General features: G+C 45.8%; 2 protein-coding genes across 3 annotated transcripts; both read left to right on the top strand.

The window, feature by feature from the left end:
• The first annotated feature begins 26 nt into the window (after nucleotides 1-26).
• On the top strand, nucleotides 27-8,056 carry RPL35A (ribosomal protein L35a). 2 transcript variants are annotated; one of them, XM_050963851.1, is made up of 4 exons: nucleotides 27-109; nucleotides 2,967-3,119; nucleotides 5,632-5,776; nucleotides 8,001-8,056. In XM_050963851.1, exons 1-4 carry the CDS (start codon nucleotides 42-44, stop codon nucleotides 8,022-8,024), a joined length of 390 nt encoding a protein of 129 aa, XP_050819808.1. In that variant the 5' UTR covers nucleotides 27-41; the 3' UTR covers nucleotides 8,025-8,056. The 2 variants fall into 2 exon arrangements, with proteins under 2 accessions (XP_050819808.1, XP_050819809.1); XM_050963852.1 differs by lacking the exon at nucleotides 27-109 and adding an exon at nucleotides 592-627.
• A 3,258-nt stretch (nucleotides 8,057-11,314) lies between these two features.
• LOC127056269 (uncharacterized protein C2orf72 homolog) lies at nucleotides 11,315-17,702 on the top strand. Its single transcript, XM_050963847.1, has 3 exons — nucleotides 11,315-12,768; nucleotides 13,886-14,001; nucleotides 17,404-17,702. Exons 1-2 carry the CDS (start codon nucleotides 12,186-12,188, stop codon nucleotides 13,975-13,977), a joined length of 675 nt encoding a protein of 224 aa, XP_050819804.1. The 5' UTR covers nucleotides 11,315-12,185; the 3' UTR covers nucleotides 13,978-14,001; nucleotides 17,404-17,702.
• Nucleotides 17,703-22,514: the final 4,812 nt, after the last annotated feature.

Below are 22,514 nucleotides of genomic sequence, written 5' to 3'. Positions count from 1 at the left end.
CTAGTCAGGCAGTAATTAAGGTCGCCTAAAGGGTCCTTGCAATGTCATATCCCGGCGTGCTTTGCGGCCGCTCTCCCTTTCGCCGCCATCTTGGGCCGGAGGCGCGGGGGTGAGTTCGGGAGCGAAGGTAGCGGGGCCGGTTAAGCGGCTTCTCCCTCCACTGCGGGGCGGGAGCAGGTGCGGCGGGGGCTGGGCTGTGGAGAGGGGGCCGTGTGGAGCGGGCAGGCGGCGGGATGAAGCCGATGCGGGGCGGATGGTGCTAGGCCCCGGGCTGAGCCGGCTCTGACTCGCCCGAGAGGGGCCGCTGGGGGAGGCCCCTTGCCTGGACATCGCGGGGCGGCTGCCCTGATAAGGCCCGCGCGGTGGGGGCCTGGCCTGGCTAAGGTAGCCGGCCCGTGCAAAGCCGAGTTCCGCCTCCACCGGGCGGGGTCCAGCTGGGAGCCCCTGGTTCTGCTCCTCTCTCCAGCCACCTAGTCTGGGGGTCCCCTGGGAGCTCTTGGGACGTGCCGGCCGCTGCGGGGGGCTGATACCGTTCGGCGCTAAATTCCCTAGTGGGGAGTCTAAAGGCTTTTTGTGCTTCTCAGGCCTGCTGGGAGCAGGACTTCAGGACGACACCATGTCTGGGAGGTGAGCGATGGGCTCTGAAAACTTCCTTTATCCTTTACCGTCGCTGGACACGTTACACTGGCTGGGGGGCTTCATAAATCTCTCACGTTTCCTCTCTGTATCACCATCTCAGGTGTAGAATGTGCTGTGTTAAACATATCTAAGCTCTGACCCTCTGTTGTGATGTGGTTGTCATAACCAATATTGTTCTTCCCATCCCAAACATCTGTCAGCTATAAAATTTTGCCATACCTGTTACACGGCACATTTGTGTTTGAATCAGTACGTTCTTGGACCTCTAGACTCCTATCCCATGCTGCTGCACAGTTTTCCACACAGCGCACCACACTTTGCAGGGTGCTATGCACAGACAGGAAGTAGGACTGGATAATTAGGTCACAGACATAGTAACTGGCCTTGTCTGTCAACAGTTGTTAGAATGTGATTGCAACCTATTAATTGTGTTACAGTTGGAAGCTGCTTGTCTTTTTCATGGATGCAAACTGCATATACAATTACCCATGTTACAGTTCGGTTATGGATTTAAGTGCAGCCTGGACAGATTTCTACTGTAAAAATAACCATGTTAAGAAACTCCTTTTATAGCATAATTCCTTAAACATAGTTTTTCAGAACATAAAAACAACCATACTGGGTTAAACCAGTGGTCTGTCTAGCCCAGTATTCTGTCTTTCGACAGTGGCCAGTTCCAGGTGCTTCAGAGGGAAAGAACAGAACAGGTAATCATCAAATAATAAATCCTGTCTCCCCCATTCCCAGCTTGTGGCAAACACAGGCTGGATCAGGGGTAGGCAACGTGTGGCACGTGCGCCAGAGGCGGCATGCGAGCTGATTTTCCGTGGCACTCACACTGCTCGGGTCCTGGCCACCAGTCTGGGGGACTCTGCATTTGAATTTAATTTTAAATGAAGCTTCTTAAACATTTTGAAAACCTTATTTACTTTATATGCAACACTAGTTTAGTTATATATATATATATATATATATATATATATATATATATATATATATATTAGACTTAAAGAAAGAGACCTAAAAATGTTAAAATATATTACTGGTATGCGAAACCTTAAATTAGAGTGAATAAATGAAGTCTTGGCACAGCACTTCTGAAAGGTTGCTTACCTTTGGGCTGGACACTTCAGAGCATGGTTTTGCATCCCTGATCATCCTGGCTAATAGCCACAGATGGACCTATTCTCCATGAACTTACATAGTTCTTTTTTGGACACTGTTAAAAATATTGGCCTTTACAACATCCTCTGGCAAAGAGTTCCACAGTTTGTCTGAAGAAATACTTCCTTTTGTTTTAAACCTGCTACCTATTAATTTTCATTTGGTGACCCCTAATTCTTGTGTTAGGAGGAGGAGTAAATAACACTTCTTTATTTACTTTTTCCACACCAATCACAATTTTACCTCTATCATATCCCCCTTTAGTTGTCTCTTTTCCAAGCTGAAAGATCCTTTTTTTATTAATCGCTCCTCTTATGGAAGATGTTCCATCCCCCAATCATTTTTATTGCCCTTTTCTGTACATTTTCAAATTCCAATATGTATTATATCTTTTGAGATGTGGTGACCAGATTTGCACACAGTATTCAAGATGTGGGCTTACCATGGATTTATATAGAGACAATATGATATTTTCTGTCTTATTATCTATCCCTTTCCTAAAGATTCCCAACATCTTGTTAGCTTTTTTGACTGCTGCTGCACATTGAGTGGATGTTTTCAGAGAACTATCCACAATGACTCCAAGATCTATTTCTTGAGTGGTAACAGCTAATTTGACCCCAACTTTTATATGTGTATGTTTTCCAATGTGTATTATTTTGCATTTATCAACATTGAGGACCTCAAACATGTTTTAAGTGTCCTGAATTGTGCTAAAGACTTGAACTGGTCACAGTGGACATGGTTATGTTCTCTCTGAGAGAGAACATTTTAACTATGTTGTTTGACATGGTGACTTTTGTGGCACAGCAGACCCCAAGTTCCTTAATCTATTTCACCATGTATGGAATATACTATCTATCCCTTTTGGATGTTGTGACAAGTGTTTAAAAACTTTTTTTTAGAAATGGTTCTAGTACAAAAAAGGAAGGAAGGAAAAGGCTATATAGGATTTCTATAACTGATGACTTGTGCTAAAGAAGCTGCACTTTGTGAACGTGGGGGTATTTGCTCAAGTGAAACACTGTTCCTTTTTCCCCTATATGCTTTCTACTAGCACAGTATCTAATTATTTCAGAAAGGTTTTTTTTTTTCAGAAAACTTATTCACATGCAATATGCTTTGGTGGTTGGCAATTCATTAATACGCTCTGTGTTTCCTAGACTGTGGTCCAAAGCCATTTTTGCTGGTTATAAGCGTGGCCTCCGAAACCAAAGGGAGCACACTGCCCTTCTGAAAATTGACGGAGTTTATGCCCGTGATGAGACTGAATTCTACTTGGGCAAAAGATGCGCCTATGTATACAAAGCTAAAAAGTAAGTAACTGAATTTCTTGTTATGCTAAACAGGCCTTGTAAAAATTGTGGCCTGATAAATTTATTTTCATGAAAATTTATTTTCATGAAAATTTATTTGCATACCTGTTGCCATGATAATGGTGAAACAAAATGGCCAAGTAGAATTGTGCAGGACTGGGTTCCGTTTTGGGATTTCATTTTCGCTTTCACAATTCTTGGTACCAAATTAATTTGGGTATTAAATGGTAATGTGTAAACATCACTATGATTGGTCTTGTAGAAATGCTGAGTTAGAAGGCTAATGGTTCTGGTGAGAGTGATGGGTTGTGCTTGAGTCTTCTCACCTGGTATGAACTGAAGTTAAGTCAGTATTTGGACTGGACTGACGTGTCCTTCACTGTGATGATACTTCAGTGCTTTAAGTGGCAGAATTAATATAATCCCCTTTTAGTGAGGGTTTGCTTTGTAACCTGAAGGGATTTAATAAATTATCATCTGCTTCTGCGTGTGCATATATCTGATCACCATCATTGCTGCTGCTGATAGATGCCCCAGAAGTACTGTAGGTTTGTAAATTTGGGATTATTCCCTTCTTTGCTTGCATAGCAGGTTGACTTTTTCTATTGACGTGGATCTTGGTGCAGATATCTGTACCTTTGTTGCCTCCTGATTAGATTAAGGCAGTGACTTTCAAACTGTGGTCGGACCCCTGAGGGCCCGCAAACTGTTTCTGAGATTTCCGAAGAGGTCTGCACCTCCATTTGCAATTTTTTAGGGGGTCCACAATGAAAAAAGGTTGAAAACAACTCCTTTAGGGCACAACTAGTCCAGAATGTGGTTTCCCATTTAGAATGTTTCATACAGCGAGTGCTTTTTCCCTGTGCTCCAGAGACCATTCTGGCTTTCATTATGTGTCTGGGTGGAATTCAAGGTTCTGGTTTGGACCTGAACATCTTGGAAACCTCTCCTTTTCCTCTACAGTTAGTCACTGGAGTCACTCAAACTGATAACTTCTAGGTTAATACATCTAGAAGGGTTGAGGGAATCAGGGCATGCTTAGTGGGAAGCCCTCTTCTTCCCTTTGATAGTTTGCCAGACACACACAGCAGAATGTTTCTCTTTTCGTGTTTTAATAGAAGTGGGTTGGGCTGTGTGAGGGTTTTGATTTTTCTTGCAGGTGGTCTGGGGATGGGTTAGTGACTTATTACATGATGTGAATTGTAGCTACTGTTGCATATGGCTTTAAACTGTGCTGTGCTCCCAGTGGTTTAGATTGCACCTAAAGATAGTGAACACTAAGGTTATTGCATATTGAGGGGAAATAATCTGTATTTCACCATGCTGTCAAATGTGAAACTGGCATACTTCATATTGTATTGTTGACACCCCAGAAGCTATATGTTTTGAGTTATAAACAGCTATTAGTTCTCATTTGTAAGCTGCTGAGGCATATGAGAATACTGTGTTTTGAAATTATAAAAACAAAATTATGCTGTTAGGTTTACATTTAGCAGTTTGACCCACATGCATGTAGAAATAGAATTCTAATGTGTAATACTGTTTGCTTGAATATGTATTATATCATTATTTGCAAATCATCCAGTAAATCACTAGGCAGAATACTTTTCCCAGTTAGTACCAGTACTTGAAATAGATACAGTGTTTGGAATGCATCAGAGGGGAGTGATTGAAGCCTGCAAATCCCAGACATATCAGCTCTGAAAGGTAAATCTAAGGGCTTGTTTACACTGGCAGTTAACAGCGCTGCAACTTTCTCACTCAGGGATGTGAAAAAACACCCTTCTGAGTGCATCAAGTTGCAGTGCAGTAAAGCACTGGTGTAAACAGTGCCCCAGCACTGGGAGCTGTGCTCCTTGTGGGGGTGGTTTGTTTTTTTTTGTTTAGAGCTCTGCTGCAACCACACAAGGCATATTTGCAGTGTAGACTAGTGCTAAGAGATAGGAGGAGGATCTACACATACAACTTGCACTGGTTTAACTAACTGAATTAGTTAAATTGGTACAGATCTCCGGGGACACAATTCAACAAGTTTGCCAACTGTCTTACATCTATTTTAGTTTGATTTAATTCTGTAAATTACTGAATTAATATAAGACAGGTAGAAGACTGTTGCTTGAAGGGTGTTTTGTAAAACGACACTGTTAGGTCCACCCACAGCTCGTTGGAACAAATTTACAGACATGTTTTCGTACTTTTATATTTGGGTTTAAACCTGTTCCCCTGCTGAATTTGCAATCCAAACATCACAACCTCATGCTAATAAGATCACTGAAAAAATCTCTTCACAATGTGCATTTCTGTCAGCTTGGATGAAAGCATATCTGCATTAGGGGTGACCAAATAAATGTTTCTAAACTTTCAGTTTGACTATTCCAAGGGAGCCATGATGATAGAGGGAATGAAACTTATTTTAAAAGACGGTGTTTTTACCCTGCCACTGTTGCTTTAAGTAGACCGGCACTTGGTTAGGAGTGGAATGCCCAGGATTTAACAGTCTTCTGTTTGTTAGCAACACCGTGACTCCTGGTGGGAAGCCCAACAGAACACGAGTGATTTGGGGGAAGGTAACGCGTGCACATGGAAACAGTGGCATGGTTCGTGCCAAGTTCCGGTCCAACCTTCCTGCTAAAGCCATTGGACACAGAATCAGAGTGGTGAGTACAGTACTCTAGTAGGGAATTCTTTTTCCTGACAGCTGAGAAAATGTTACATTGGTATGGGGAAATATACAAAAATTCCCTTTCCCTTGTTTCCAGTGTGCATCTTCCACAGGGCCTGTGATAGGTGCATGTTGGGACATGTACTCTGGCAATGGGAAAGGTTTAACTTCACTGTTATCACCCCTCAAAGGTTATTTACTCTTGCTTTCCTTCCCTCTCCCTCAAACTTTGTACACCTAATTTTTTCTTCTCCTCTCTCCCCCAGCCTTATTTTCTGTCTCCTGGTCCACTCCCCCTTTTTTGGTGGTCAGGGTGTTCTGAGGTCTTTATTTTTCTTTCCCTCATCTTCCCCAAATGTCCTCACCATATCAGCCCTGCTTCTGGCTGGGGACTAAATGAATCTCTCCCAAGTCTGGTCATGGACCCAAAACTCACATGTGCTGTTACCCATGCACCTCCAGGAGAACCTCCTCCTTGGCTTTTTGTGTCACCAGTCAAACTGTTGCTCCTATACACACTGTCATCTTAGTGGTATTGTCAAGAACAGTATCAGAGTGAGATGTGACCCTGCTCAGCTTTCATTATCCTATAGAAAAACCACTGTTGGAGGAGCACAAGTACTATCCTTCATTGCAGCTGGGCAAAAGAGAGCAGCTATCCTCTCATTCCCCCCAGCTAGGATGGAAGATGGGCTACTCCCGCAAAGAGCACTTCCCAAAGATTGAACCATGTTCTGTGCTCTTCCATTCTTTTGTGTAGAACAGGGGTGGGCAAACTATGGCCCACAGGCCAGATCTGGCCCACTAGCCATTTTAATTCAGCCCTCGAACTCCCGCTGGGGAGTGGGGTCTGGGGCTTTCCCTACTTTGATGCTCTAGCCATGGAGCAGGGTCGGGGGACGCTCCATGCGGCTCCTGGAAGCAGCAGCATGGCCCCTCTCTAGCTCCTACACATAGGGGCAGCCAGGGGGCTCTGTTCTGCCTGCTGCCCCCACAGCTCCCATTGCCTGGGAACCACAGTTAATGGGAGCTGCAGGGGTGGTGCCTGCAGATGGGGCAGTGTGCAGAGCTGCCTAGCTGTGCTTCCACCTAGGAGCTGGAGAAGGGACTTGTCGCTGCTTCCGGGAGTCGCTTGAGGTAAGTTCTGCCCAGAGCCTGCACCCCTGAGCCTCTCCCTGCACCCCAACCCCCTGCCCCAGCTCTGATTCCCATCCCGCCCTCCAAACCCATTGATCCCAAACCCCTCATCTCCACCCTCTGAACCCACACCCTCATCCAGAGCCTGCACCCCTTCCCGCACCCCAGCCCAGAGCTCCCTCCCACACCCTGAACTCCTGATTTCTGGCCCCACCCTGGAGCTTGCACCCCCAACTAGAGCCCTCACGCCCTCCTGCACCCCAACCCCAATTTTGTGAGCATTCGTGGCCTGCCATACAATTTCTATTCCTCGGTGTGGCCCTTGGGCCAAAAAGTTTGCCCACTGCTGATGTAGAATCATCATTACATCATGGCAATGTTAGGCTGGAAGGTATCTTGAGAGGTCATCTAGTCCAGCCCCCTGCTCTGGCAGGGCCAAGAGAATCTAGACCGCTCCTAACAGGAGTTTGCCCAACCTTTTCTTAAAAACCTCCAAATGCTAAGGATTCCACATCCTGCCTTGTAAGCCTATTCTGGAGCTTATCTACCATTACAGCTAGAAATTGGAGTCACCTGTAAATTATGTAAGCATATTTATTTGGGTAGTCCATTATCCAAATCATGAAGGAAAATATTGACTAGTACCAGACCCGGATTGACCCCTACGTGACCCCACCCCCAAATACCCCCTCCCTGTTTGATAGTCAACCATTGGTAACTACTCTTTGAGTATGGTGGTGCACCCTACCTTGCAGTAATTTTGTATAGACCTCCTTTGCTAATGAGAATGTCAGGTAGTGCTGTATCAAAAACCTTACTAAAATCAAGATCTATCACACCTGCTTCCCTCCATCCACTAGAGCAGTAATCTGTCAAAGAATGATCTGTGCAAACTACTAGCTATCTGCGTGGGTGTTTAGAGAAGGATTAATTAGAAATGTGTTTCGGAGTAGCAGCCGTGTTAGTCTGTATCCGCAAAAATAACAGGAGGTGCCGCGAGTACTCCTATTAAAATATGTGTTAACGTTTTAGTTTAGTAACACAATCTCTAACTTGATTGTTTTGTTGTTTTTGTTTTACAGATGCTGTATCCATCTAGGATCTAAATTTTTACTAAAAATAAAATTCAGAAATTGTTCGGTTTTGTTTTTAATGATTTCTTATGACCTTCAGTTGTTGTGGGGGATAGCTAGTTCACTTTCAGTTGTTTCTACAACAAGTGTTACATAATCCACAAAACAGGACAATAATCTAGTAATAGCAGATGATAAGGGGAGGAATTGGATTTGTTACTGACCAAAGCATCAAAAGAGAAAATTACCTTTAATTGTGATCTATTTTCATTTCTGTGGCTGTTAGTTACCTACCTGTGGCTTTTTTCCTGTAACTCCCATCATGGCGTCTAAGAGTGCTCTTCAATAAAAATTTCACATCTCAAAATTGTGCATGTAAACTGAAAACAAACGCAGCTTGCATACAGGATCTGAAAGACACTTTGCTGGCTTACTAAAATGAAAGCTCGAAGTTTGTTTCTCTTGCACTAGTTGATTCTTCTGACAAATCGATGTAGATAGTACAGTTCTGTACAGTTACAGTTTGTAATTTCAGGTGTAATACAGAACTTAATTTATTCGCCAAGATTCAGATTCGTTCAGCTCACATTTAAAGGTGTTGCGGCTTCTTGAGATATTCACGAGCAACAGGACTTCGGCCTCCCTGAACAGTCCTCTGTGGCTCTCACCTACTGCTTAAGTCACTTCCACTTTATGTAGTTTAGTTCCACACCTGCCTCCTGTTTGACACCCCTTCCTTCTCCATCACCACAGTGCATGTTTCCTCTGCACAAGTCTTGACTTGCTGTTTTCCTGGATTGTTAGATATTGGTTATCCACTAGACTTTTAACAAAAAAATTCTTTATTTAAAGGCATAAGGGCCATACTGGGTCATAACAATGGTCCATCTAGCCCAATATCCTGTCTTCCAACAGTGGCCAATGCCAGGTGCTTCAGAGGGAATGAAGAGAACAGGCAATCAAGTGATTAGTCCTCTCTTGCCCATTCCCAGCTTCTGAAAAAAGCGAGGCTAGAGACGCCATCCCTGCCCATCCTGGCTAATAGCCACTGATGGATTTATCTAGTTCTTTGAACCCTGTTATAGTCTTGGCTTTGACAGCATCCTCTGGCAAGGAGTTCCACAGGTTGACTTCATTTTGTGAAGAAACACTTTTTTTTTTTTAAACCTGCCAGTTAACTTCATTTGGTGACCCCTAGTTCTTGTGTTATGAGAAGTAGTAAACAACACTTCCTTATCTACTTTCTCTACACAAGTCATGATTTTATAAACCTCAATCATATCTCCCCTTAGTCTCTTTTCCAAGATGAAAAGTCCCGGTCTTATTAATCTCTCCTCATACAGAAGCTGTTCCATAGCCCTAATCATTTTTGTTTCCCTTTTCTGAACCTATTCCAATTCCAATACATCTTTTTTGAGATGGAGTGACCACATCTGCACACAGTATTCAAGATGTGGGCGTACCATGGATTTATATAGAGGCAACATATTTTCTGTCCTATTATCTATCCCTTTCTTAATTATTCCCAGCATTCTGCTTTTTTGCCTGCCGCTGCACATTGAGTGGATGTTTTCAGAGAACTATCCACAATGACTCCAAGATCTCTCTTGAGTGGTAACAGCTAATTTAGACCCATCATTTTATATGTATAGTTGGGATTATGCTTTCCAATGTGCATTACTTGGCATTTATCAACATTACATTTCATCTACCATTTTGTTGCCCAGTCACCCAGTTTTGAAAGATTCTTTTGTAGCTTTTTGCAGTCTGCCTGGGTCTTATCTATCTTGAGTAGTTTTGTATCAAATGCAAATTTTGCTACCTCACTGTTTACCCCTTTTTCCAGATCATTTATGAATATGTTGAATAGGACTGGGCCCCGTACAAACAGACCCTTCGGTGACACCACTATTTACCTCTCTCTATTCTGAAAACACCATTCACCTACTCTTTGCTTCCTATCTTTTAACTAGTTACCAATCCATGAGAGAACCTTCCCTCTTATCCCATGACAGCTTACTTTTGCATAAGAGCCTTTGGCGAGGGACCTTGTCAAAGTCTTCCTGAAAATCTAAGTACACTAGATTCCCTTGATCCACATGCTTGTTGACCTCCTCAGAATTCTAATAGATTGGCGAGGCATGATTTCCCTTTACTATAAAACCACCACTAGTGATCTCTCTCCATTCTCAAAACTGACTTAAAATCAATATGCTGCGTTTGCTTTATTTCTTCATGTATGTTCAAGACTGGGTTTGTTAAACATGCGGGGAAGAAAATGGATTGTAAGCTCTTTGGGGCAGAAGCTGTTGCTGTAAGGTACCTAGCACACTAGGGCCCTGAGTCAGGACCACTAGGCATTAACCATAATACAAATGTTAAGTAATGTTAAGTTTTGATTTCAAGACTAACAGGTCATTCTGGGAAAGGGTGGGATTGTTACATCAGAGATAACCTGGCCAATCAACATACAGTTGACCAGCAAATTTGCCTACTGCAAACTGGTTGACTGCGAGACCACTAGAAACAGCTTTCTTCTCTAGATGGTAACACAGGTAAATTACCTTAGAACTGGCCTTAAGTTGCAGTAGGTACACTAACCCTGTTTAAGATGCTGAAAATCAACCGTTACATTGTGTTAGTGAAATGTAGCCCTCTGTCCATGCTTGTGGAATCAGAGACTTTTTAACCTGGCAGTGGAACTGCTGCTTTTAAGTGTCCTTTTCCTGGTGAGTGACAGAATGTGTATAAGGTGACAGAGTTCTGTGGCACCTTATAGACTAACAGATGTATTGGAGCATAAGCTTTCGTGGGTGAATACCCACTTCGTCAGACGCATGTAGTGGAATGTGTATAATTCACCTTCTGGTCTATTTCTGGTGTGAGAAGTATGAGTTTGTCTCCCAACCTCCCTTGTTAGAGGAGAGTCATATTATCGCCCCTCTGCCTGTGGAGGCAGGGTAGCAGAGTGTATGCAATAGCCAATTTTCACCTTGTCTGAGGTCCTGAAGCGAGAACTTCTGGGCTCTTCCTTGTCTCTCATGCTATTTAAATGTCATCTCTTTTAAAACATATAGGAGAAATTAAACACTGGTCAGAAGTGATAAATCAGATAATTAGCTATGTGGCCTGTGAGGAGAGAGTGAGAAGTTTAAGATGTTTATAGAGGCAACAAAGAGGAGAGGATAGAGAGATGCAGAGAATATTAAATCTGCTTTCCCTGACGGGCTTCTCTTACTCTGAAAACGGGGACACTCAAGGAAACTGAAAGGCAACAATTTTAAAACCGATAGTTTTTCTTTTAAGCAAAACAAACCTATGCAATTCTCTCCCATAAAATATCCGAGTCCAAGAGCTTACCAGGATTTGACATGAGCAGGCTCCATTAGATAGGATTTTTTTAAAGAGGGGCTGGGGAGGATGATAGGTATTGTTATGCTTCCAGCCATAAGCCAGCCTCCACCTGAAGAAGTTAGTAAGAAATTTCCCAGTGGCTGAGTTCCATATTTTCATATCACCTGGATTCTAACCCACTCTGCTGCAGCATTTGTTCCTGTGTGCTGTTGGTAATCATACTGTGCTGGATGAGCTCCTGTCTGAATTGGACTGGCAATTCCTCTTTGCTCTGCCTCCCAGGGCGTGGGTGTAGACGATGGAAAAGCCATGCACGGCACCTCCAATGGCTTGGGTAGCTCACAGCAAAAATGGCCAATGACACCGATGTTTGGATCCTTCAGTGGTGAAAGGTCCCATTTGTTCCCATTTTTCCTCTTCGCTTTGCAAGATTTCTGATCCCTTGTTGAATAAACCCACAATATTTGAACTCACAAAGAAGCAGTTCATGTTTACACTGCAGCTGAAAGCAAGCCTCCCAAGCCCGGTAAAGAGACTCGCTACTTGAAACAGAGCTAACATGCTAAAAATCACTGTAGACGTTGTGGCATGGGTAGAGGCTCAGGCTAGCTGGGGAGGCTTGGATTTGGGCTGCTAGCTTATGCTGTAATGTTTACACTGCTGGTTTTATGTGCTCACTCTGAACTAGTGAGAGTCTGTTTAGCTGGGCTGGAACTGACTGTCTTAGCTGTTCTCTGCACACCCTTTCCACTCCAACAGAAATATTGGCTTAGGCTTCCCTTACATGCCTTGTAACAAGCCCCTTGCCATTCTAGTGACGCTGTAATCTGGTAGGAAGATATGGAGTCGGAGCTGCTAGGGGAGATGCCTGTGTGCTCCCTGGCAGAGCCAGTGCACTGGCGGTTCCTGACTCTGCTGGACACGGTGGGCAGGCGGAATGGACAGGTGCTAGTGATGGAGATGGATGATATACATGAGGCAGCTCCGCTTGTGCAGATGGACTTTGCCCAGGAGCTCTTCAGAGGCATCAACCTAAAGACCAAACCCCACCGGAAGAAGGAAATCAAGGAGGAAGAGCAGGAGGTGCAACCGCAGCTGGTCTTCATGCTCTGGCAAGCTGCCACGCTCAGGCAGCTCATGCAGTGGGAACACCTGGATGAAACACTCTGGAACTTACGGAATCTCTTTCCCTGCATGCCAGCTGCTCTTGTACTGGTGATGATCCAGTCAGACCTGCAGCACCAGCAGGTGGAACCAGAACGGGCAGCAGGGGCACTAAGGAGAATGCAGTGCTTGCTGGATGGTGGCTTCCAGGAACTGGTGGTGGAAGCAGCCGTTTACAGCCCAGGCCAGCCAGATGGGACCCTGGAGGTCAAGAGAGCTGCCTGCAGAGCCCTGAGAGAAGTTCTGAAGGGCCAAGAAGGTACTGGAGGGGTCAGAGGTCACAGGGCTAGACATGTGAAGAGGAACTTGAGAGCTGGTCTTGCATGGGAGAGGAGGCAGAGAGCTAGCTAGGTGGGTGGAAGGAAATGTGGAAGCCTGAGCAGGTGCAGAGATCAAAGCAGAGTCAGGGGTGGGACACACCAGAGAGACATGAAAATCAGGGATGTGGACACACAGGGTGGAGCTGAGCAAGGGGGTATTTGGGAGGCTGGGATGGGCATGGGGGGCCCATGAGGTGGAAACCAGAATGGGGAAGGGGGAGCAGCCATGTCCCTTTCAGCAAGCCATGGCGCTGCAGGGCCTGAGGGGGGCCTTCAAGAAAGTGCCTCAGGAGCTGCTCTTTACCCACCTTTCAAGCTGCGTGGCTCAGAGCCCCGGAGATTTGCTGCTCCCTGTTGATAACTGATAGGAGGAAGCAGCTCTGGGAAGCTGAGCTCATGTGCTGGAGTTTGAGCCAAAGATGGGAGCGGAGGCATCTCGCATGTGCATGAGAGCTCTGAGGAGAAAGTCTTGGTTCAGGGGCCATCCAGTATGTGTCTGTGGGTCTTTGGGGAATTATGTGGTGGTGTCAGTAAACGTTTGGGCCTTTTATCATGAGGGCAACCTGCCCCAGTCACCTCAGTCCACCAACCCTACTTGGTGTAAGGGCAGGGGGCACGTTAAATCAGTCACAAGGAGGATTGTAGGCTGGGCTCTGTTTGAGCAGGGTTTGGGGGGATGTTCGGTCATTGCCCAGCAGGTGGGAGAGAGCCGGGTGCTGACGTAAACTGGGATGTAGGCGGTCAGAGCTGGAGTCATGAGCCAAAAAGCTGAGGACAGAGACAGAATGGGGAGTCAAGCCAAGGGTCAGAAATCAAGCTAAGGGATGGGGGGTGTAGCAGCAGGGATCTGGACTGAGGCTAGAGGACAGGAGCAAGGCAGGACTCAGCATGCTCTGGGAGGAAGAACAGGTGGGAGGGGCTGCGCTGTGGTGTGGCTCTTCTGCCAAGGAATGTCACAGGCTCCTCCACTCAGTGGTTCATGATCAGCACAGCCTCCACCTTGGCTGTTGCTCCCCCAAGCTAACTGTATTTGCATTGTTCCTCCCGTCCCCACAGAAATGACTCCCCAGGATCCAATTACCATCCGGCTCGGCTTGGGGGTGTGCAACACAGGATACGAAAGACGGTATGAGGACAGGCTCCCTTAGGACGCATTGCAATGTGCATGGAAGGTGGGTGCATCTCATCCCGTCCCTTCATAGCAACATCCACCCACCGCTACTGCACTAGCAAACCTGTTTAGCCGGCTTGTTGGAGAAGTGCTCCCAGGCAGGCCAACCCTTGCAAATATCTCTGCCTGAGATGCCCTCCCCACTCTCCCCTGGCAGGAATTTGGCAATTCCCCTTCCTCCCTGCCTGGGACTGCAAGCAGGCTGTGCTGTGCTGGGGGAAGGAGGATGAGGAGAGCAGTGGGAGGGGGCTTAGATACTGTGCTAATGGTGCTATAGAAAACCCTAAGCCAGACAGATCTTTATAGGATACCCCTTCCTCCCCTGCTATGCACACCTTCCTGCAATGCTGCGCAAATCCCTGTGGTGCCATATACACTCCTCTCAATGGGAGAGCAGAGCTTGCAAGGGGAACGCTCTAGCAGCTAGATTTGGAGCATGCATGAACCACCTGTCATCAGCAGGGAGAGCTGCTGCTGCAGCAACCCAGCTACAGTCCCTTTCTTCCCTTTAGTTCACCTTATAGTGATGGGTCCCAAACTTTAACAGCCTGTGAACCCCTTTCACTAGCACGTCAAGTCTCACGAACCCCATCTTAAAAATGAATATTTCCAGGGATTTTCTCCTTTACCTGAGTGTAAATTCTAAAAGCTGTGATCTTGGAAATATAAAATGTGTTTTATTGCATGCTTATTACACACTGTTTATTAATTATTTATCATTACAGTATTTTTATTACATTATGAAAATGGCAACACTCTCCCAAGATCTCACTTTCATAGCTTGTATCACTTTGAATAAGCCTGTTATAAGACAAGGCTCCTATGTTTCATCAAGGAGTATCAGACGTGAATCAGCATGAAGGTATTTAAGAAGCCAACTCAAAGAGTTCCTCCTACACAAGCATTCAGCTCTTGAGCAGTCCAGGCAAACAACGCACATTACAACAAAGCTTAAACTTGTTCTTCATAATAATTTAAAATCAACTCTAGCAGCCAATTTAATTTTAAAAACAGCAAAAAATATCCCCCTCACTTTCCATTTCTTATAAGGAGTCTTGAAGTTTAAAACTCTTCAGTGTGATAGGCTTGCTTTGATCTGCTTAGCTCTTGGATGTCCAGGGGCTGCAGGCTTCTGGCCCCGTGCTCCCCGGGATCCCTAGGGACAGCTCTGTCCGCCGTTAGGGAATTTTTTCCGAGAACCCCCTGTAACATTTCATGAACCCCAGTTTGGGAACCACTGCCTTACAGTATTTCTGTGGCCATTAAACCTTGACAGGGTGGCATTTGCCAGGCTCTCCGCCACACCAGTGCTCAAGGCTGCTGATAGACAACAAGCATCACCCTGTTTGTTACATTGCATGCTAGGGGCCTGATCTAAACCCCTCTGAAGTCAATGGCAAGTCCTTCAGAGACTTCAGAGGACTTTGCATCAGCTTCCTAGGTGCCCTCTGTCCCTATGCATCAGCAGAATTTTGATTTGCGTGGTGCAGCTGCTGTGAGAAGAGTCAGGTGGGAGGTAGAGCTCCGAAAAGCTATGGCAAAGTAGCAGCATATATGGTTAGGGTCCTACCAAATTCACAGCTGTGAAAAACTCATTAGGGATCGTGAAATATGATCTCCCCCATGAATTCTTGCTATTGTAGAGGAGACTAGATATCACAGAGCTGCTCAGCCGGAGAGCAGCGGCTGCCAGCTAGGAGCCCACCTCTGAAGGCAGTATCACTTCCAGCGGCAGCATGGAAGTGAAGGTGGCATGGTATGGAGGTGTTATCAACATGGGGGAGGGGAGGGCTGGCTGGCCTTACGGGTGGGCATGTGGGTGACTGCCCAGAGCCCCGTGGTTAAGGGGGCGCCGTGGAGAGAGGGAGAGAGAGATACACACACCCACACATACCCCCTTCTGAAGCCAGCCAGCCTGAGGCCCTTTTCACTCCTGAGTGCTGGGCCTGGAGGCGGGGCTGCGACTGTGCGCTGAGCACCAACTGCTAGTCCCAGTCACGTGGGGGAGGGACAGGACTTTCTCTTCTGCACAGGCCACTCCCAGAGCCAGGTCAGACCCACCTCCAGGATCCTTCCCTGGCTTCAGGAAGCGCCATGGATATTGGTCAAGCGCCCAGCTCTGCTGGCAGCAGCATAGGAGTAAGGGGGCCAAGACTGCAGCCCTCCTACAATAGCCTTAGGACCCCCTCCTTGTCCCTCCCATCCCCATGGTTACAACACAGTGAAATTTCAGATTTAAATATCAGAAACCATGAAAATTGACCAAAATGGACCTGAATTTGGTAGGGCTCTATGTATGATGACTGGGTATTCTAGCTGGTCTAGAGAGATGTTGCATCTTGATATGTGGCTTTGTGTCAATCAGTTTCGCTAGGTTCCTGTGTAACAGAGAGTACCTACAGTGCAGGCATATGAACTCCCTGTTCCAAGTAAAATGAACTGTGTTTAGCACATTCAAGATTACACTGCCCCCTCTGTGCAGTTTATCTCCATAGAAATAAACTGATTTCACCATGTGCACAATGATCCTGTTAAATAGACGCTAGGAGTGACACGACCTGCCTACGTCTTGGTACAGTCTGATGGAGAATGGCTCCGGGAGATATTTAGAGATTTTTTTTTGTGGGGGGAGGGAAAAGGCAATGTGGAGAGCAGGTGATTTGAATCTAATATCAAATAACCCCATTGAATAGCTGCGTCCTCACTGGTATAGTATAGAGGTTATGATTAATGCTGGCTGGGAAACTTTTCCCTGAAAATGCTGAGAATCCAGACATTTTCCCATTCTGCACTGGGATAAAACTGAGACCTTTTGAAAGTTTTCACCCAAAAAAAGGAGGAGGGAAAAACCTACACAAACACCCCTCCCCATCCCAAAATATCCAGTAGTCTGAGGTTTGGGGCACTCACCTGGGAAGGGGAACTCATGTTCCAGTCTTTGCTCTGAATTAGATAGAACTGGGACCTGTATCTAGCTTCCCCAGTCTCAGCTGAGTGCCCCCAGCCTATTGGCTGTTCCGTGATCTTAAGGTGGGGTTTTTATGTGAAAATTAAAAAAAAAATGTATTGAAAAATTCCCAACCAGTTCTAATGATGATGAATTGATTAACTTGACAACAGTTGGACTGCTGGTGGGCTGATACCACCGCCTGTCATGCTGACTAATAGTGTCTTGTTTCCTTATCCCCCTTTCTGTCTGTATCTATCTGTCCTCTCTTGTTTTATACTTAGATTGTGATCCCTTTGGGGGCAGGGAGAGTCTGTTCAGTGTTTGTACATCACCTAGCACAATGGGATCCGTGCCCATCCCTGGGCTCCTAGGTGCTGCAGTTATACAAATATTATTACAAATTATGCATTTTTGCATTAGAGACTTAATGTTTGTGTATCGTTTTTTTTACAGGTCCTGTATCCAGCTAAGATCTGAACTGCCACCAAAATAAAAAACCAAAACCAAAAAAACTCCTACACAACAAAGAAACTCCACACATTAAAATTTGGAGTTTGTTCTCTGTTTGCATGCCTGTGTGTATGTATAAACTTCAAACCATTTATCACTTAGAGCAGGGCAGACAAAACGCCCTGGGACAGTTTTCATGTGAGGAATTATGTAATGACTCTGGGCTCGTCTTTATATTTACAGCTGCTTAAATATTTATTTTAAACCCTTGACATCAAAAATTAAATATTATTTTAAATATTTCACAGCCAAAAGAAATGATTTCTTGTGTAGTTGTATCATTTTCTCTCTATTTTAAGCTCATGAACGTTTCAGTCTGGAATCTACATCTACACAGCAAAACCAAAGCAATGGCAGCAAGTCTGAGAGCCTGTATCAACTGACTCAGGTTTGAGCTACGGAGCTAAAAATAGCAGTGTAGACGTTTCTGCTCGGGCTGGAGCCCAGGCTCTGAGACCCTCCCCACTTTCCGGGTTGCAAATCCCAGCTCAAGCGGAGCGTCCACACTGTTATTTTTAGCCCCAAAGAACAAGCCTGAGTCAGCTGATCTAAGCTCTGAGACATGCTGCTGTGGAGTTTTTTTTCAATGTAGACGTACCCTTGTATGTTCTGTAATGCACCTAGCACAGTTCTGTGAGTCACACAAAAGCAACCCTGATTATTCTGAAGGAAACTCCCTGGCCTGAAGTGGCATATCTCGTAATTTGCTTCCCAGGTTTCATTTTTCTATGGTTGGTTTGCATTTTAAAGGAATTGAATCAGCATCTGTGGGTATGGGAGGGTGTTGAGTGCCCGCTAATATCACCAACTCCAAGCATTTATAACTCACAAGTCAAGCGCCAAAAAATCATGAGATTGGCTTAAAACTTTCAAGTTTTTTAAAAACTTGAAACTGCTGTCCAAGGTCACCCTGCAGGCCAGTGGCAGAGAAAGGTGATGCTTCGCAGTGTCTTGGACTTCATGGTTTGGATTCAGTTCAGTCCCTCGAGTAGCACAGCAGAAGTGGCTTTACAAGAGGGATTTAAATCCAGAGAGGAAGAGGTCACAGAGGCTGGACCATGCAGAGGGGGCAGTGTGGAAGAAGGCATGGAGATATTTGAGAGAAACTGACACAGGGGCAGATGACGCTGGCGTCGCTACCAGAGCAGAGGTGGCAATGGTGACAGGCTGGGTAAGCAGGGTGGGGCAGAGTTCTGCTGAGCTTTAGAGGCACTGAGGAGAAGTTTGAATATGATGTGGTAGCAGAAGGGGGAGCAAGGAGAGGGGTTCAAACAGTAGATTCAGCAGCAGCATTTTGTGTGGACGGGAGCGGGGGTATGTGGATGTCTGGGAGGCTGGAGAGAAAGGGGGTGCAGCTGGTGGTAGACTAGAGGAGAGCTAATAGGGCTTTACCCTCTAACTTTTAGGATCCTGCAGAGCAGAGTTTCCAGAACACTGGGATCAGGCTGCTCCACCCTCTCAACGTGCCCTGGTGAAGGCTGCACTGGCCCAAGGGAACAGGAGGGCTTGCTGCTCCGTTCAGGCACAATCACAGGTTGGAAGCACTGCCAGAAGGCTGGAGCCTTCCTTTCGCTGCCCTGTTAACCTCCAAACTTGGATCAAAAAGGAGCACGTGCCCAGGACTCTAAGCAGCCCCAGCTTTATCTGCCTCCAGACAAAACCTTGCCAAATCCCTCCCCCCATCGATCCAGCACTGTTTACTGACACAACAGGGCAAGGTCCAGTTGCCCCCTAGCCTTTTCATCCGGCGCCCCAGAAAGGAACATTCCCAGGGAATTGTCTCAGCCTTGGTCCCCTTTATGGCTCCTTATCACAGGCCAGTTCTGGGTTGCTCCCACATCCTGTATGGCTAAGGAGTCCTGCATTCTTCAAGGTGAGCAGCTTCCTGTTCCGGCTTTCGCCAGAGGCAATGAAATACAAGTGGGCCGGGCACTGGTTGGTCACAGCCAAATGGGCTGAACTCCATCTCAGCTTATCCCTTTCACCAGGGACAGGGGCAGTGGGAGGCAGTGATGGAGACTGCAGACCAATCAGACTCTCCGGGAAGAAAGCAGAAGGCTTGGTGTAGGTGCTTGGGGGATGGGAGGAGTTGCATTTAGCACTGACAATGTAACATATCCACTGGTATAAAGCCTCTGTTGGAGGAGGGAAAGGGAGAGAGACACTAGTCTCTTCTATCCAATACCCCGGTAAGGTATGAGAAAGTTCCCTGAACTGGGGAGGCGATAGCCATGAGTTCAGATCTCACCGCTGCTGACTGGTTTGTGTTTCTCTTCCACACTTACTGATCAAGGCCAGGCATCCAAGTATGAGCTACGGTTCCATTTCATAGTTAACACGGTGATTACACCAGGTCCCTGCATGCACGGACGGGAATAAGAACCCAGACTCATGGTCCCATAAGAGAGCCAATTCTTAGCTGCTCCATCGCACTGCCTTTCAGGTAGGATAACAAAAGCACATTCTGCCGCTAACCAATCAGCTACCCTCTTCTCCCCAGACCGCGCCTGGAACCCAGGATTCCTGATGTCTAACACAGTTGTGTCACCCTCTGAAGGAGTGTGTCAAGTCCTCCTTTAGTTGCTGAACTCACAAGGCCTAAGCTAGGGGTCTGATACGCCGGGCTACAAACCTTGCTGTCAAGGATATTGGTTAAAGTCTCTAATTCACAGTATCATGAGTCTCACCATAAAATTAAGTGTTGACAACTCTGTCAGCAGCACCCATGAGGTGAAAGGCCTGTGTTAAGTGAAGGGAGCCCATACTCTGAAACCACTGCATGACCCTAATAAAGGTAAGACTTTGCGTTCTGAGGACATCCGAGTTTATTACCCAACTGTGCAGCTATAAAATGAATTCCCCTCACAAGTCGGGTTGTGGGCTGCTTCTCGGGGCAGTAGCAGCAGTACCAGGATTCTGGGGGAAGACATGGTCATGGGTGAAGAATCATGGCCCCAAACACAACAAAAGAGAAGCCGTTCTACAGCATGTTGCTGTGTTACAAATAAACCCCCCATGGGGAGAGCTCTAGGCTGTGGGGTTTGGCTGCTGTGGAGAAATGACCAGCCCTTTTGGAAGCAGCCTGGCTGGTCCAGAACCTCTGATATGGACTAAGACTAGGAGTTTAGCATGATTTTTCCAGGGCCTTGTATCGCTCAATCTGAAATGGATTTCCTATGTTGAGTGTGATTGCATCCAGTGAGCGCAGATGGTGTGGGCTATGTGGCTGACATCTAGTGGGAAGGAGAAGAGCTCATTGGGGCTAAAGTCATTAGTGCATGATGACTTTCAGAATAGCCACTAGTTTCTGATAGCTAACCCCTGGCAAGCCCTAATCTGTCTGGATCCCGTCTGTGGCCCCTGAAGGACATTCTATGCTGGGTAGGTACAACATGAGCTGGGAGTACAGACTGGTATGGAGAGCTCTATAACAATTCAGTCCTTGGGTAATCAGGGAGAGAACATCAGAATCCTTTCTGCTGTGTTTGCATTAAATTACATACAAGGTGCACAGTCTAAACCGGTGACAGTGGGTTGGTTTCCATTTCTGTAGCAGGGTGAAGGGCCCTTGCTGCCACCAGCTGATGAGGGATATCTGTGGTGTTGTGTTTTTAGATTTTACAGTAGGAACCTCTGCAGTATAAAATAAAATCGATCCTTGCAGAATTCCATCCCTGGAGTAAAACTGACATCAAAGTCCTCTTTACAATGCTCTGCTTAGTGTAGGGATTCTTCATGTGGGCTCCTTCTGGGTCTGATCCCATGTGCCTCCCTCGACCCCACATGGGTTTCTCTCTTTCTGGTTTGTATTTTGATGTTAGATTTCCTCATTCATGCTCAGCATGCCTGCAACAGCCACACGAATTTCCTGTGTTCTCCAAGGGGACAAACTCTTTCCACGACTCAATGAGTTTTTGCAGCCTACGAGACTGTGGATTAGGGGATTTTGCGCTGTGTGTGCAGTGAGATACAAAGTGGGTTTGGACACAATAAACAGCTGTAGAATCTGACAACGTAACAGGATCTGATTAATGACAGGATCCTTTTTATTTTAAGAATTCTGTAGGTTCCATTTATGTGACTACGTGTTCCCCTCTTTCTCTCTGCTTGCAGACATAGGGCACGGTCCCAGCTCATTCCTCTTGATCGCATTTTCATCTTGATAAAGACTTTACTGCTCTTCAGTAGCAACACAAAGGTGACAAGGAATATCAGACTTTCAGTCGGCTCCGTGTGGAATGTCACAGGTTCTGTTCAGCTTTTGGAATCCTACTGTACAAATGGAAAGTCATACAGTCACTGTGATTTTCTTTGAACCTGTGATGGGCTGGGTCACAGAGACCCCCTTGTGAACTGCCACCTGATGTGCTTAGACTACCTCTGAGCCCATTTTCCCTGGCAGCTTGGGACTTCGGTACCCTGTCTTGTTGAGCCAGACACGCTAGCCTGCTGCAAACACAGACCTAGGTCTGAACCATGTCCCCCAAAAGCTGCAGACTTAACTGAAAATGGCTTAGAAAGTGCTCCTGTCTCTAGCACCCAGATACCCAGTTCTGAATGGGATTCAAACCCTAATAAATCCATTTTACTCTGTATAAAGCTTATACAGGGTAAATTCATAAATTGTTCACCCTCTATAACACTGATAGAGAGATATGCACAGCTGTTTGCACCTCCAGATATTAATTACTTGCTCTGGGTTAATTAATAAGTAAAAAGTGATTTTATTAAATATAAAAAGTAGGATTTAAGTGGTTCCAGGTAATAACAGACAGAACAAAGTAAATTACCAAGCAAAATGAAACAAAAACACACAAGTCTAAACCTAATACAGTAGGAAACTAAATGCAGGTAAATCTCACCCTCAGATGTTCCAATAAGCTTCTTTCACAGACTAGACTCCTTCCTAGTCTGGGCCTGATCCTTTCCCCTGGCACAGTCCTTGTTAGTTCCAGCTCAGGTAGTAACTAGCCCCCTTTGTTCTGTTTCACCCCCTTTTATAGCTTTGGCACAGGGTGGGAATCTTTTGTCTTTCTGGGTTCCCATCCCTCCTA

The sequence above is a fragment of the Gopherus flavomarginatus genome, chromosome 8, assembly GCF_025201925.1.
Source record: "Gopherus flavomarginatus isolate rGopFla2 chromosome 8, rGopFla2.mat.asm, whole genome shotgun sequence".
In the NCBI taxonomy this organism is placed as follows: domain Eukaryota; kingdom Metazoa; phylum Chordata; order Testudines; family Testudinidae; genus Gopherus; species Gopherus flavomarginatus.
Note: the sequence above shows the minus strand (reverse complement) of the source record. Positions and strands in the feature narration are given on the sequence as shown.